Source organism: Periophthalmus magnuspinnatus, chromosome 3 (genome assembly GCF_009829125.3).
Source record: "Periophthalmus magnuspinnatus isolate fPerMag1 chromosome 3, fPerMag1.2.pri, whole genome shotgun sequence".
NCBI classification, from domain to species: domain Eukaryota; kingdom Metazoa; phylum Chordata; class Actinopteri; order Gobiiformes; family Gobiidae; genus Periophthalmus; species Periophthalmus magnuspinnatus.
In genome coordinates, this window is record NC_047128.1 from 6,186,155 (window position 1) to 6,203,746 (window position 17,592).

At 38.6% G+C, this 17,592-nt stretch overlaps 1 protein-coding gene across 1 annotated transcript in view; it reads right to left on the reverse strand.

Moving 5' to 3' along the window:
• The window catches only part of LOC117388003 (protein diaphanous homolog 3-like), a 182,279-nt gene that overhangs the window by 84,909 nt on the left and 79,778 nt on the right, over positions 1-17,592 (reverse strand). Inside the window, 3 exon segments of the mRNA XM_055229379.1 lie at positions 4,825-4,960; positions 10,006-10,169; positions 14,105-14,230. Of these exon segments, the coding sequence (XP_055085354.1) occupies positions 4,825-4,960; positions 10,006-10,169; positions 14,105-14,230 (426 nt within the window).

The following is a 17,592-nucleotide window of genomic DNA, read 5'->3' on the forward strand; positions in this document are numbered from 1 at the left end:
CCACTGTGTTTCCCTGGTCACTTAGAAAGCAAATGGTGCAATGAAGCCAAGTCAGAGTCCTTCCTCTATTGAATAGCCTCTGTTCTTGTGGCAATTGGAGCTGCAAGTGGACAGGCAATTCAGAGGAGGGAAAATAAAGATGTACAACTGCTGACGTGCAGTGCGGATTGCTAATAAACAATCGTGTATGTCAGCAATGATCAGCCGACACTGCTACACGGCTAGCATAAAAATCAGATAATTGGTACATTTAATGGCTTAATGAACAACCACCTGCACCTCAGAAAAAGTCTGAAATAGCTTCTAATTGGATAACATGTGGAACATTTCAAATGGAGATTTACTGCAGTATTTTAGCATGTAATGGATAGAAAACAACTTAACTAAGCAAGTAAATGAATAAATAGCTCTTGATGATGTTTAGTATTGAAGTGCATGCCTGTGTAATCCCTCAGTCGTCCAAGTCTGATCCATAGCAAAGGATGAAGTTTAAATCTGTCAACTGGACTACTTGTTGTAGGAGTAAAGACGTTTCGCTATTCATCCAAGCCCCTTCTTCAGTTCTGGTCAGATTGTTGGTGGACACTGCCTTATATCTATCTGAAGGGAGGGGCTAACTACAGTGAAACTGTAAACAGCTATTGTCTCCAGTTTCAAACTTAATGACCCTATTCAACCTTGAATGGCCTTCCTGTTGTTCTCTTTTGTTTCTTTTTGTTTGCTTTGGGTCTGAGGATGGAATCATAGATCTGTGAGAGATTATGTCTCAGGCCCCCATTCCTGTTTAAGGAACAATTTCTTTTCTTTTCTTTCCTAACAAAAATAGCTTCTTTAAATCCCCTCTCAAACCATTTCTTTTCTTTGGCTAAGATCTGTACCTTCAAAGAAGTGGTTAGTGGCTTTGAGATGCAGATGTATGGCGGACTGGGGTCCGGAGGAGCTCTCGCGCCAGTGTTGGTACATCCTCTTATGGAGTAACTGTTTAGTTTCTCCAATATAACGCTCACTGCACTCTTCACTACTCTGAATGGAGTAGACTATATAACTTTGTTTATGGCCCGGGTTTTTGTCCTTTGGGTGAACCAGTTTAAAGTGTTTGTAGGTTTGAAATAAACTGGAATGGATTTGTCCAGTTGACACATTTAAACTTCATCTTTTGATATTGAACTGCTTGTAAATTTTATTAATAACACACCAGAGTCTTAACATATCTCTAGTTTCATATGGCTTCATATAGTGTTGTTGTAGTGGCTTTAGTAAAAGCCAGATGGGAGATTTGTATTTTCCTGGCATGCACATTGAAATAAAGGAGAAATGTGTACAAAAAAAATGAAAGAATATAACTGAACTTCCACCGCAACAAATGTATTCACAAAAAACATTACTTGTTGACTCAAAATTATTCAGAGCAAAATTGCATTTTTCAAAAAAAAAAAAAAAAAAAAAAAAAGTCATTGGGAACAGTAAAGTATAGGTTTCATTTTTCTCCCTCAGATGACCCATCTGTGGTTTTACATTTGCGCATGCAGCGCTGCAGATCTGGCGGTTCTTTTATTTGACGTCTTAATAGTTCATTGCTTGTAGCCATGTAGGGAATGTTAAATAAAGCTCTGATGTGTAATTTGTCGCTCCACAAACATTCACACTCTTGGCCTACCCTGGGAGTTAATGCAACAGATTTGTCATACACAATCCAGGCACAGCTAGAGGAGGAGGAAAAAACACCTATTCAATCTGAATTTCAATCTCATAGGGCTCTATGCAAATGCATGCAAGCTGATGCCTTCTCTCTCTCTCTCTGCCAGAGCAAACAGCACACTGTGCTTGTGTTGTGAGAGGCCCACGATGAAGCAGGCAAAAGGCAGGCAAATGAGAGGAAAACAAGGCTGCTCTTACAATCCAAGAATACACAATTAGACAACATCTAAAACCAAACTAAGTGCATAGCAAACAACAAAGTTAAATCTGTCAACTGGACAAACCTTGTAGGAGTGAAGACGTTTTGGTGCTCATCCAAGCCGCTTTCTTCAGTTCTGGTCAGATTGCTGGTGGCCACTGCCTTTTAAATCTAACTGAAGGGAGGGGCTAACTACACTGAAACTGTAAACAGCTATTGTCTCCAGTTTCAGCTGAAACTACCCTATTCAGCCCTTAACGACCCTGCTATTGTTCTCATTGTTCTGGGTCTGAAGATGGAGTTGTAGATGGGGGAGAGATTATGTCTCAGGCCCCCATTTCTGTTTAAGGAAGGATTCTCTTTCCTAACAAAAATAGCTTCATTAACTCCTCTCTCAAACCATTTCTTTTCTCTGGCTAAGATCTGAACTTCACTATCTTCAAAGGAGTGGTTAGTGGCTTTAAGATGGAGATGCACGGCGGACTGGGGTCCAGAGGAACTCTCCCGCTGGTGTTGGTACATTCTCTTATGGAGCAGCTGTTTAGTTTCTCCAATGTAACGCTCACTGCACTCTTCACTACACTGAATGGAGTAGACTACATTACTTTGTTTATGGCTCGGAGTTTTGTCCTTAGGGTGAACCAATTTTTGCCTTAAAGTGTTTGTGGGTTTGAAAAAGACAGGAATCTCATACTGTCTGAAGATTCTCTGAAGTTTTTCAGCACCCGCAGTGTAAGGGATGGTAACACCTCTCCTTCTAGGTTCAGATTCCCTGTTGTCCTGTTTTTTAGCTCTCTTAGATCTATTGAAGGCCCATTTTGGATATCCACAAGCAGAGAGGGCTTTCTCCACATGTTGCTCCTCCTTTACTTTTCCCTCTGTGTTTGTAGGCACCACTTGAGCTCTGTGGTGTAGTGTCCGGATCACTCCGAGTTTGTGCTGCAGTGGAGGGTGTGAGTCAAACAGCAGGTATTGGTCCATATGAGTAGGCTCTCTGGGGCTTTTTATGGAATTGATGGATAATAAGAATCTTACATAGGGAATCTCCATCGAGGACAATCCTCCATAACAAACAAAGCGGAAGCTTTTTAGTTAATAAATAGACTGCTTGACAGAGAGGAAGAGAGAAGGACTAAATCTTATCTTGAGTTGGCAGCACTTGGCAAAATCTCTATCACATATTCCTTTCATCCCAATAATCTCTGTGAATGCAAATGTATATTCAAATGCATGTGTGAAATATACAATGCCAAAACAAATCCCTGTCTATTTCAATATAGCTGGTACTCAAACATCTGGGCCGTGGTCAAAGCTACCTTAAACAGTAGCACTTAGCACTCCCAAGACAACCGTGAGTTAGTTGGAGCAGATGGCAGGACCACAGCAGTGCTCTGGCCTGAATATAGTGGGTTGCTCTAAATGCACTTGACTGTGCACACTGGTGCTACAGAGGTTGGCATGGAGCTGTTAGCCTGATGTTGGTGCATGACTGGGACAGCCAGGACCAACCACTCTGCCAGCTTTAGCCTTGGCAATAGACACTGGCCTGGAGGCAGCACTGTTGAACAACTTTCTGGCAGCAGCTACGGTAAAAAGAAAGAAACAAAACAGCTACTGAAAGGAACTGTTTTGTATCCAGATGCTAGCATAAGGTATATATGAACATTGTCTGAACAGGTGAAGGTAAATAAATCCTTATCACTGAGAACCAGTACTGAGTACTGAACCTTGCCATGTCAATATGTTTAAACTTCAACCACTGTAAAATGCTGCAACTGCAAACAAAAACAAAATTTGTGTATTACCAAACAAACAAGGCTTGTAATCTAGAGTTACATTCATTTGACCCAAGTCTGAGGATGGGCTGTTCAGATAAGCTAGGCCATTAAACCAAGCAGCCTTTCAGTGTTAAGATCCCAGCAGTAGAAATGAAACTCAGACCAGTGCCTTTCTGCTCTGACCCCTCAGAGGTCAGGCTGGACAAAGGTCAAGGTCAATATTGCGCTTCAGAATAATATTTTACCACCCAAATGAGAATAGACTTGCTTAGATATAATGGCAATAGTCTTTGTATATTGTTATGTACTTCAATTAATTATGTTTATCTTTTAAAATACAGAGCACAGCAGTCGTATATTCAGCCAAATTAATGATATATACAGGGAGCTTTAAGACAGCTGCAGTACACCCAGAACGCTGCTTGGGTCCAGACTAAAACCAGGAAGTACAAGCACATAAGTCCTGTGCTCAGGTCTCTGCACTGGCTTCCTGTGGCTTAGAGAATAGACTTTAAAGCAGCTCTGCTTGTGTACAAATCTTTCTATGGCCTAGCACTAAAGTACATCTCCCAAATGTTAGTGCCATATGAACCATCTTCCAATTTGAGGACCTCAGGGCCCGGCCTTCTGCCCAGGTGCCCAGAGTCAGGACTAAACATGGGGAATCAGCGTTTCAGTTTTATGCAGCTAAAACCTAGAACAGTCTTCCTGAAGATGTGACAGGCCTATACTTTGGCAACGTTTAAATCCAGGCTCAAAATAGTTGTTTGGCTATGCATATGACTCAAAGGTTTTTATTCTGCACTCTTCTCTTTTAATGCTAATGCTTTTATAATGATTATGTATGTTTTGATCTGTTTGTATAGTGATTTTAATGTCTTTCTTATTTCGAAAAGCACTTTTAATTACTTTACAATTGTGCTACAAATAAACTTGTCTTGTCTTGGCTTACAGGTTGATCTCTGAACCGGCCTTACAAAACTTAATCTTAACAATTATGTCACTATTGTAGTCAAAAGTGGATTTTGCTATATACTATTTTTATTCTGCTCAAATTTGGATCTGTCTTCAATTACTATTTAAAGATTGATATACTATCCAGACTCATACACTGTACAGGGCTAGAAAAACAATACAGATAGCCTTTACCTGCGTTGACTTCTAGCAGCCTCCTCTTCTTTTGTTGTCTCTCTTGTTTCTCACGTTCAGCTTTCTCCTTTGCAGCTTGTGCCCTCTTCTGCTTTTCCTCAAATTCTCTCTGTTTCAAGTTCTCTTTCAGTGCTTGCTGTGTTGGGGGTAATAGAACAGATAGTAAGGCAAAGAAACACACAGAAGAAAGGGAAAACATGACACATTGCTAATGGAGGTTAATTGCACAAGTCTGTCAAAGTCATTGGCAATTGTCAGACTATAGAAGTCTGCATCTGGTGTTTTGGAAGTTGGAGAAATTTGTTTGGTTTGAAAATGAGTTGATATCATTATACGCAGCTATTAATCACACTGTTTGTACTTTGCCTGCAAATTAGTGTCAACTAGTCACAATACTAAAATGTTAAAACTTGATTTAGATACTTTGGTAATTTTCAACACAAACCCAGTAGTTTCCTTAATATTACCTTATGCTCTAGTAATCGTTTTGATACAAAGATCTAAAAAGGGCCAACTTTGTCTTCACATATTTTTGTTGCAGTGTGGTACCAGTTCAGTTGAGTATTTAGTTTAAATACTAGTTTTAATATTGAATTAGTACCTTGTATTACTTTTGCATGCCTGGGGAATAAACTTGGCATGAAATATTGTTTTGGCATAGTTTATCAGGGTAAGCAGTGTCGTCTGCCGTGCCTTTTTACTTGCAGTGTTTTTATCCATTTCCAAGACAATCAACTGCCACACAGGGCATTAGCCAAAGGTATTAATAATATTTTGCATGCCTTTCAAAATTCCTCTAACTCATCAAACCAACACATAGTACAAAACCTTAACACAGCAGGAAAGTTTACCTCAAACTATGAAAATACTATCATTTGTATATGCAACTAAATGTGCTTCTTCATGTAAAATACACAGTACTCCATTGGCATGTGTGTATAAATACCTCTTGGATTTTGTGCTGATGCAAGTGTGCTTTTTCATATTACCATGTTACTAGATTTACATCTTACAAATGGGCGGTGACAGATTTCCATTCGTCTACATTGTAGTAAAATGCATTTGGCACGAATGATAAAGACAAAGCAGCCAATGCTTATATTAAAAAGCTGGCGGTCAGCCTCAATCAAATTTGCAATCATTCATCATTGTATGTAGAGTATTGTTTTTCATGGAGGCTTGCTGTGTGGGCAGAGGGATATGTATCTACTATGTCATCCTTTGCGAAACTGGCTTTATAATCTGAGTGCCAAAGTGCTGTTAAACTCATACAATAGTGTCAACTGCTCAATAACAGGAGCCAGACAGACTGCATGTGATTTAATAGAGTGTTTACGTGACTGACATCGAGATCGATACACAGACACAGGATGAAATGCATCCATCAAACTAATGACCCCTCCTTCTTATCATCTAAACCACTCTGGTACACAAGGCAATTACAGTCATTTTCTCCCATGTAGCTTGCAAAATGTAAAGACCTTGTGGCATTTATGAAACAAATAATGAGCATTAAATATAGGTCTCACATCAGGTGGAATAATATTGTGTCATGAACAAAATAGGTGGCAAAGATATTGAGCTCTGGAAATGTGGCCACAATAAATCCAGAGTTGGACTTCACTTAACTAAATAGGTGATAGAAGATAAAAAGTCAGTCTGGAAGTTATAGTGCATTATAACTTGCATATTCCATATCGTATTTGAAATCTGATCAATATTTCCAGTGCGTATTAGCTCAAAATTATACCCAATACCCAATAATTTTGTGGTAATAGTGGTGATTGAAATTAGCAAACATTGATAACACAAAATGTCTCCCAAAAAGATAAAGGCTTGTATGGAGTTATTGGCACATAGAAAAAACAAAGATTGGATTGCCAGACTATTTCCTAAGGGGACAACAATTCTAATAATCCAATCTGAATGCAATTAACATTTAAATTTTTTCTAGAAATAGGCAAATTCGGTATAATAGTCCACCTGTCCAAGCCATCCCAGGCGTGCTCTTGTTTGGCTCAAAACCATGTAGCAGGTGGTTTCAGAGGTATGGCGTTACACAGCAGAGGAGAAGTCTTCAGGGACAAAATGACATCTTATTTAAAACTAGGCTCTTAACTGCTGGCAAGTTCCCAGGAAAAACAATGATAAGTCAATAAACGGTCAATAGTACAAGCGCAGCCATTTAAGCAAGAAGGTACAAAGAATTAGAGCGGAAAAGGCCATACACATGCTTGTTAAAATAAACACTGACGTTAAGCTGAATGTAGCTCTCCAGGGTATCATACTCTATAGTCCCTATAAGGCTCTTTTCGCCCCCATTTGCATTTATGACTTTTTCAAACTGTATCATCACATTTTCAAGCATACCTACATTGATGATAAAAAAAATATTTTAATAGAATGTTATAAGCACATTGTCTCATGTAATTAAACAACTATTAGATTTTTCCCTTGTATCTGAGCCAAATTTGTCTTGCCTAAGTACAGATACACTGTATAAGCAGCTCTTGTGGTCAAAATAAGTCTGTGGTGTTCTCTCTGCATTTTATTAGAAATAGGCCTGTCAAGATAATTACTATATCGAGTTATCGTTCCATATATGACAGCTGGAATAAACATTTTTTGGGGTCAATATTTATTGTGGTATTTTGTGCACGTTAGCATGCTAGTTGTTCGCTCTGGTCTTAGAGTGCTGAATTTTTGAAAATAAATTTCACTTAATTTCACTTATATATATATATAATCAAACCTTTCTAAAACTTCTCCATCTACAATTTCCCAGAACTGTACTTAAGAGCAGGTAGTTTATTCAAATCAAACTGCTGAGATGTAGAGAAAAAGTAACTGAAAACTGGGTCACAGAAATATGAAGTGTCATGTGATTTCATGTTGTGACGAAGCATCCATTTAGAGTGTAATATAGGGCTACAAGCAGTGAGTGGAGGGCTTGTGTGTGTGAGGGTGGTGGGGGGTGGTGTTGCCTAGTCTCAGAGGAAATTGCCCTCAGCTCTCCTTCATCACTGCAGGTCTGCTTCCCCCTCCTCCTCTCCTGGATGTCCGCCATTAGACACGCTCAATTGGATTCCTGTCAGATGCACGGCCTCGCCCTGGGTCTCCTTTCTACGGGTGACTGAGCAGGCTCTATGTGTGCGTGTGTATGTGTGTGCTGGTGTGGGTCCTTGTGCATGAAACGGCTAAGCATCTCTCCCGTATAAAAACTGTCAACATCAAATCACATAGACACACAAGTAAACAAGCACAGGTTACACACATTGAACGCATGGCTATATTCACTCCTTGAGACAGCACACGGCTATTAACATGGGCCTTGGCACAGCAGTGTAAATGCTGACACAGATTTGACCCAGAGGTTGTGCTGGGGAGATTTACTGTGTGCCCATGTTGACTGACCCAGCCTTGGCTTCTGTTGGATATGTCTGCACTGCACGGCGAGCCCATTTGGACGAATTGCTGAGGTGAAGCAGCTTACACCTTGACCTACCACAGGGGAGTAAATAGCTACCCAGGGAGTTTTGACCATATAATGCTAGTCTTTTAAACACTTGGCCACTCCACCTTTCACTGGCACCGTCATTAACTCTTGTTGGTGCAAGGAAATGCTTCTACAGAGATTGGCTTGAACACAACTTGCAGAGTATATAAACTGCTTTTCTTGGGAGACTTTAAATTATCTTTAAAAAAGACTCTCGGGAAGTGTATGAAATCATTTACTGCAGACATATGCGCACAAGTCTAGTCTGGAGGTGAGTTGGTTAGACTTGCTATTAACCTCAAGGATAGAACCACAGAGAAATCGAAGACTCGAATAACTCTCCGAAATATTAAACCACAAAATGATCATGGCCTGCCTCTTGAGCAGCCTGAAGGCAGGTGGAGAGGGATGCTCGTGGTTGACTGTGTTTATTTGCCTGTCAGGAAAGACTATATTGCTATAGCTTCGGCAAGTTCAATGCTAAGGGGTAGGAAAAAAATGATAAAATTAATAAACTTGTTAATATTAAAATGGCAACCATATTATCAAAATGCCAACACCAAAAAGCCACTGATTACAAGATAGCAACCCAGTCCATTTTGACTAAAACAAATGTACAGTCAGAGCATTATAGCATAATAAAATCTAAAGCAAACCGAATGACTATGGAGGGAAGAATGCCATGAAATGCATTTGTGTTAGTGTGGTAAATGTTAAATGGGGGGCAGGGTAGGAACTTCAGAAGGCTAATTAGCTGCTATTATCTGTATCACCCAGTGGCCTGTGCCACTAATCCCACTGATTAAACACAGTTGGTCTCCACAGCAGAAACCTCCGACTGGTATTGTACTGATTTAAATTTTACCCCAGAAACTACTGCTGCTGGACACTCTTAGTGCCTATTCGGTATAGGCTGGATGATATGGGGGAAAAAAAAGTTCCAACTTTTTCCTCATATTGAGCCATCTCGATTTTGTTTTTTGAAAAGACTAAAATTTAATACAAAATACAAATTGCTTAGTATTGATTTCAAGAACATAAACAATACAGACTTTTACTCTCTCCCATCTAACACAAAAACTAATCAAATTTATTCCTCTAAAGTCTGAACTCTGCTCTGGCTTTTACAAACAGAAGATTGGATGTAGACCTCTTGATTCAAAAACCCAAACCTTATTATTGGCAATTACACATGACTGAATTTCGATCTCTCGATTAATTGCTCTGCCCTAGGAACATAATAGAAGTAGTAAGAATAAAGGCCCATTGTAGCTGTCAGGATAATGTGATAATACTGAATCAAGATATAACTATGTCTCTATCTGAGCACTGTCAAAAGTACTACTAATATTAATTGATACATCTTTTTTTTAGTAATGTTAAAAAAGTCACATCAACATGACAGAAATGACCCTTTTCTGAATAGCTTCATAAGAGCACATATACCCGGACGACAGAGGGATTACACAGACATAAGGCCACATGGTAATATAAAAGAAAGTACTACAATTTAATGTTGAAAATGGCATTCTATTGTCTATTATCTTTGAGGTATTTATTCCTTGTTATTGAAATCGAGTTTGAAATTGTAGTATTGTGATTGTAACAGTAAATGTTATTTTGTACTTACGGTGTAATATTTTGCACCTCCAAACTACATCTCCCTCACACTCTTGTATACTCACAGAAAACATGGCACGGAAGTTGCTCAAATCCGTAAACAGCTCCTCCACAGAGGTCTTCTTGGGGTCAACGGCAAAGAACTCCAGGAGATTTTGATAGAGCGACTCCATGTTGCTGTGCATGATCACCAGCTTGGCATACTGCTCTCGCGCAACCGTGCTGAAGCTGTGAAGTCACGGTCAAGGTTAACATCCATCATGTAACATCTGACTTTCTTGTATTTTTCAGCATTATGGTAAATCCTACTTGTTGCTTGGCGGAGGTGAAGCTTGAGAAACCTCTTGTCAGCAGTGTACTGTAATGTTAGCATTGGGAGACCTGGTAATATAAGTGGTTTGTTGCTACACTGTGTTAGCTGTCATAACCCCCTGCAGCCTACAGCATCTGTGAAGCACATCTGGCTCCTAGCAAATGGAGTTTATGAGGCATTTCACTGTAAATATATAATGTCCAAAGCAAAATAAATATGTAATTAAAAATCTCTATAAGTCAAAGTGTTAAATGATTGCTAACTTTATGAAAATAATTTGGCAATGCAAAGGTCTCAGAAAAAAGAACATTTAATGTCCTATTTTACACAAAATGGATTCTGATGCTTTAAGCCATGTGGGTATCTCCTCAAAACATACCCGGAGTTGTATTTTGTTTCATTCACACATGTTTAATTCTGCATTATTAGTCTGTCTACATCTCCAAAGCTCAAAATGCTCTGTTCCACATAGTGATAAGTTAACAACTACCTTTAATTCAGTGGCAATTCCAGGGCTGAAATCATCCACATTATTCTAGTGAAGGCGTATAGAGTTCAAAAACACAGTGGAGCACTTCCTGTATTACCATATTACATCACAAAGGTGGAAAAGAGTCTTTTCAGTTTGACAGAAGAACTCAGCCTAAATATGCAGGATTTGTATGTTAAACATGTGTAAATGAAACAAAACACAACTCCAGGTGTGCTTTTGATGAGGAAACAACGTTATAACATGGATCAAAAAAGCACGACATTGGCCCTTTAAACACTAGCAGATGTATCCGTCCATCCATTTTCTTCCGCTTATCCGGGGCCGAGTCGCGGGGGCAGCAGTCTAAGCAGGGACTCCCAGACTTCCCTCACCCCAGACACGTCCTCCAGCTCCTCCGGTGGGACCCCAAGGTGTTCCCAGGCCAGCCGAGAGACATAGTCCCTCCAGCGTGTCCTGGGTCTTCCCTGGGGCCTCCTCCCGGTGAGACATGCCCAGAACACCTCCCTAGGGAGGCGTCCAGGAGGCATCCTGAGCAGATGCCCGAGCCACCTCCACTGGTTCCTCTCAATGTGTAGGAGCAGCGGCTCTACTCCAAGCTCTTCCCATGTGACCGAGCTCCCCACCCTATCATCTGCAGGTTAACTAGCAGATGTAGTAATTACTATAATGCCGTTGAGTCATGGTACATTTATTTTTTCAATAATGTTCAAAGGTTTGTCTTAAACAAATGTAAGTTTACCACTGAACACAAGCAGATATTTAGCAAAAACAACTGTGAAAGTATTGGAGAAGTCAGAAGTCAAAGTATATTTCCAACTTTTGCCGTTAATGACTAAGGATTACTTCTTTTGCAGATAAAAACAAGCACTTAAACAGCTTCACTTCAGGTCAATTGTCCACCTTGATCATGGCTCAATTGATTGGCCAATTTGAGGTCTGAGTCGTATGTGGTAGAGAATACAAATATCTCTCTTCACAACAAACTAAAAGTTGTTCAGTAGACTGAGTTCCAGATTAACTTGTCTGTCCATGTCACAGCCCCCGCAGCAGTGACAGAGGAAAGAGGCACAAGTCAAGGCTGAGGGACCCCAAAGAGATCAAAGCAGATAAGCATCATAGTGAATAAAATCTCTCCTTTTCACTCGCTTAATCTAGTGCCCTCTACATCTTACCCATCTATTTTTTGTGTTATTTTAATACTTTTTTTTTTTTTTTACAGATTCTACTAATCTTTATAAGGAAGAGGGTTGCTAAGAAGGCTTAATAGCTGGCCATACCATTATACAAATTAGAGGAGAGCACAACTTGCAAGTTTGATGCCAAAAACCAAAAAGAACAAAAAAAACTTAAAACAATAATTAGGCAAAGTATTATGAGGAATTGAATAAAAAGATATTGGGGAGGAAATTTATTCTTGGATTCTTGTGTTTAGAAAGTTCATTAATGAAGTTCTGAAGTGGAGAGCTTTGATTCAGAATTTTTTTTGCCATGGCCTGGGTTGCTTTCTTGTTGTGGGTTGATCTTCTTCTGAGTTATTGCTAGTTTTGATGAAAAATTTGTAAGAAACAGGTGCTCTTAATGTTTTGCCTAACCAATGTATTGTTCGTTTACTTTTCTAAAATGTTGACTTAATGTTTTAATTATAACTCGGGCATTTCTGATGAAGAACCAGCTGCAGTAAAAAATTGCAAGACAGCTGTCAAGTCCATTCTCAGTGAACGTTTCTGTGTTGAAAGTTTTCAGCAACTACAACAGCCTAGACTTGAGCAGCTCAGCCCCAAGGCAATTGATCAAAACTACATGAAGGCAGGGCCGAGGGGCTATGGGCACACGCTGTATTATTGAACACAAACTTTACTTGACTAAAACTCAGCTGTCAGAGAGATAGAGAAAATCAAGATGATACAAGAATGATGCAACGCCAATCAAAGTGGACAGGTGTCAGTGAAATATGAGTGCTATTGTGTAATTAACATTCACAGCTTAATGATAAAAGTGGGGATGTGTGCTTCAATCTGTCTGCTGTAATAGAGAGAAAACTGTTAGGCTAAAGATGTAAAAAATATCTAAACAATACATTTGATGAGCCAAAAGTTAAAGGTGAACTATGTAGCTTTTCTGGTAGAGGCTCTGCCACCTGTTTATCTCCATGGAAAGGTTAATGCTTTGCCTGGGATTTTCCACAGTATGGCATTAAATGATAAAACAAAAGCAGGTTAACATCACCAGGTTAAGTTAAAGAGAGTTTAATGCAAGTCTGTGGAACATTCTGCAGGCAAAAGCAATCAAATCTCCAAGGAGACAAGAACGTGCCGGACCCTCCACCAGAAAAGTTACATAATGCATAAAGTGAATACCAGAATTTCATCCTATCATATATATAATCTGTTGATGTGTTGATAATAAAAATACTAATATACCAATTGATTTATATTTCTATATGTTTGGGAAATAATTGTACATTTTCTGCTTTTACTTGTGAGCCTTCATATAATGGCATAATCTTTTAATCTGAATGTTTAAGATTTTAAACTTGTGCATGGCGATGTGAACAGGTGTAGATGAACATAATAAACTATAATGCCTTTTCACAAGCTCCAGTCAGTGTCACAACCCAATATGTGTAACCATCTGTTTTTCATTAATCATCTTCATGTTGTTTGTGAAAAACACAGCAAAAAGTGTATCTTATTTTTAATATATATATTTCAATTCAATTTTTCCAGTTACACTAGTACCTGGTCACTATGTTCTCCATGAAGTATCATGCAGATGTCATTACTAGAATATTCCCAAGGTAATATATATATATATATATATGTTATGTATATACAACCAACCATGCCCCTCCCCATATCAGCTCTTCACTTTCAAAGGTTATACATTCACATGTTCATCATTTAAAGTTAGCTGCCCAAAATGTTGTGGGCTGTAGTTGACTAAAAATGTCTTGGGGGGGGGGGGGGGGGGGGGAAATCAACTACAGACATGTCCTGCCGACTGAGTAGTCGAAAATTGGATTGTTTTCTTGCTGTGGCACTCACAAGATTACACCTGTACGGGAGTTGATGCAAAAAACTATTTATGCAGAAGAAAGTGCTAGGAAAGGATGTATTTATATAGACAGAGTAAACTTGTGAATCATGAGTTTAATCTGCTTTACAGATACTAAATATTAAAAAATACAAAATCTTCAGCTAATTCACTCTCTTTTCTGCTGCTGTCCCATATAAATCCTTATAATCTAAACAAAATGATTACTTGACCAGTACAAATTTTGGTTGAGAAAGACACCATCAACTGACTAAATCTAAAAATCCTACAGCTCTACCAGATCCACACAGATGCGAAAAGGATATTGTCATTTTGGTGAAGAACATGTCACTGGGGTCACCAAAGGAGGACAAGGTCTCCAGGTCTCTCTCCAGTTGTAGCAGCTGCCGCTCCATCTGCCTCAGGCTCTTCTCTATGTTTTCTGCAGACACTGACACACATCCACATAGGCACAGACAAGGCATATTCAGAGAAGTCATGGAAAAATGTAAGCAAAAGTACAACTCAATTGCACACTCAATCAAATGCATTGTTATTTTGAGGCTGCTGTGGAGAAAAACATTTTGACAAGGAGCAGAAATTATAGCAGAATGCGACACACTTATGCATGCTTATTATATGAATTTACAAATAAATGTTGGTAGGAGACAAAAAACATCAATACAAAACATATCCAAAGCGTTTATTATTGTATTTTGCCTTTTATGCTTGTAGCTGGGGCAGCAATTACAATAATGCAATAACAGTGCTCCTGCTGACAAAGAAATCACGTCGCTTTTTTGAGCTATGTTTACAATTTTCTATCTAAAAACTCTTAGCATAGTTTTTGTATCCCATAGAGGTGAAAATTTAAAGCCTGTATTGCTGCTATTTAGTCTCTGCTGACACACTGAGCAAGCCACAGAATATAACATATAGCTGAAATTACCCTGATTATACTGTGCATGACAAAGAGGCATAAGCTGCTTATTTTAAGTAGTTTCAAAACTTCCCTTGATCCGCCATCATCCATTTTAAAAGGAAGAAAGCCAAGACTTCAATGCCGCTAAGCATGCTAAAGATATTAAAAAGGAACAAACTTCAAGACTTGAGGACTTGTATATTATCGCTAACATTAATGCGGAAACTGAGCCATTTCTCTTCCCACTGTATGTCTAATGAAGTGTTAACAGGATGATTTAAAACATAGGTGATTTAATTCACCTCTATAAGCAGAAATGTAACACATATTTTCCTTCTTTATACATAATCTCTATTTCTAGCGCCTCAAAGTTTAACTCATAATGATGGAATAAATCTTTTTAAGTTTAGTGGACTGGTTGCTACATTTTTAAAAGCAAACTTTATTTTGTTTAAATTGGATTGTGACTTCACTGTGCTACTATCCTTTACTTGAATTGCTTTTCTAACATAAACAACAATTATATTGTAGTTGTGTATTCATAGAAATGTTTGTTTTGTCGTGTGATTCTTGCTCCTGCCAATTACAAATGTCTGTTGTGATGTAAGGATTATTTCGTTGATTGTTAATTGTGATGATTGATTTATCGAAATAATAAATTTGCTTCTAAAATCTCCACGATTAAGTCATTTCAATATTTGTACATATTTTGTAAAAAAAAGATGGTCCTCACTCTCTGTTTATGTCACATTACATTTACTATTTTATAATTTATAAAGTTTGATTTCTTGAAGCTGTTCACATGAGCAATGAGAATATTTTAGACAGAGTGAGTGAAAGTGAATAGAGGATTTCATTGTCTTTTTGTGTCAGTAATTGTAACGGTGAAATGGTGATGTGAAATTTGGTTGTGACATTTCCAGTCTAGACACACAAAAAGCCTTACCATTACTCTGCCTATAGTACCTTGATAATAGACAGAGACTCTGAGCATACAAAAACTTGAATTAAAATTGAATGCCAATAGAACAACAAACAAACCTAATTTCAGGGTTGTGTATTCAGCCTCTGCCCTCTCCTTTTCCAAGATTTCTAAACCTTTAGTTAATAGAATAATTAATTAAACACTGTATCAGCAAACAGTCTGTGAATCTGGGATCTTTTCTCTCTGTCTCATTTTCATTATACTCTGGTTTTAAAGCTGTGTGAATATCCAAGAGACACAATCTGCTGAATGAGGTGTGGGCAGTGTGTGGGAGTGGAGCTCGGACAGGCAGGCAGTCTGTTAATAGAAATTATTAAATCCCACTGATGATGCACTATAGCAAAAAGGGAGGAGTGGTTTTGTAGCTTAGAATTAAAAATAAACCACTGGTGATGTGGGTAATACAAAGGCATATGACGAGATAAATGGAAATGGGATCATAGCCGATGCAAGACTGATTATTTAGAATCCAGAGACACCGATATCTGATTAGCTCTGGCAATATTTTTGCTGCGCTAATTTTTTTTCTTTTTCCCCCTCAAATTATGTCATTTTGATTCACTGCAAACTCATTTACAGCTGTGTTTTAACACAAACTGGATAAGAGAGCAGTGTAGTGACATTTTTTGCAGTACCCTCTTTGCACTAAAGTGTTCAAATTAACCTTTTTTCAAGCATCTGTAAAATATGCATTGGGGCTCGTTTAGTATAAACCCAGCTAACCTTTTAGTTCCGCAAACCTCTACAAACATGCCCTGAAAGGCATACAATTCTTGTATCAGTGAAACAGTTCATATTATTGCTGTATTATTTTAATAGTTCATGTTACTGGGACTTCATTTAGTATGTAGCGTAGAATTGTCTGAACAGGTAAGTTTTGAGTCATGATTTGAAGAGAGGAAGGGAGTTGATGTTGCAGAGGTTGGGTGGGAGCAGAGCAGCTGTAGGCGCCACCGCCCCAATATGAGAGACTGGCAGAGGGAACAGAGAGCTGGAGAGAAGAGGAGTGGAGAGCGTGAGAGGGAGTGGCAATGTGGAGAAGATCAGAGAGGTATTATGGAGCAAGGTTATGAATAGCTTTGAAAGTAGTGAGGAGAATTTTAAAGTTGAATCTTTGTTTTATGAGAAGCCAATGAAGTTGTTTGAGGATGGAGCTGATATAGTGAATATAGTGAATGGTGGGAGTCCTGGTGATGATTCAGAATTTTAAATAATAAAGTAATATACAAAAACTAACTATAACTACTACTACAAACTACTACAGATTATTAGAATTTTTCCTGAATGTTGAGAGGAGTATAGACTTCCCTCAGGTGCTATACAATTATGTGAATACATTAACCCTTCTCACAATGAAGACATTTCTATTGGTTGCTCTCTTTGGCCTGAGTTATCAGTCTTTCTGTATTTTATTTTTTATTTTTATGAGTAACGGGGCCTGGACTGCCCCAGTGGTCCAGAGCAGTCGCAAAGAGATATAAGACATTTTCAACAAATAATAATGGGTACATTTGCAGAGGTCAAATCCCCCATTGACTTCGCTTTATTACTCTGCCTACCTGCTGGGCTATAAATGAGACTTACCGTAGAACGCGAGTATGCATAGCTACTCGCAAACAGCCCAGCCCGGAACGCACACAGCTCCTCCATAGATCATGCCTGTGATGTATGGAAATTAAGCAAGTGGAAAAAAAGACGATGTGCCATTGGAGACCACAGCCTGACAGAAAAGTGTGACTAGACTGATGGGGCCAGCAGCTGGGACTAGGAGTAGAGATGAAAAAGCAGGCCACATATATTTTACATGCGGTGGCAGCTTTATTTATATATATATAGTATATATATATATATATATATATATATATATATATATATATATATATATAATATATATATATATATATAT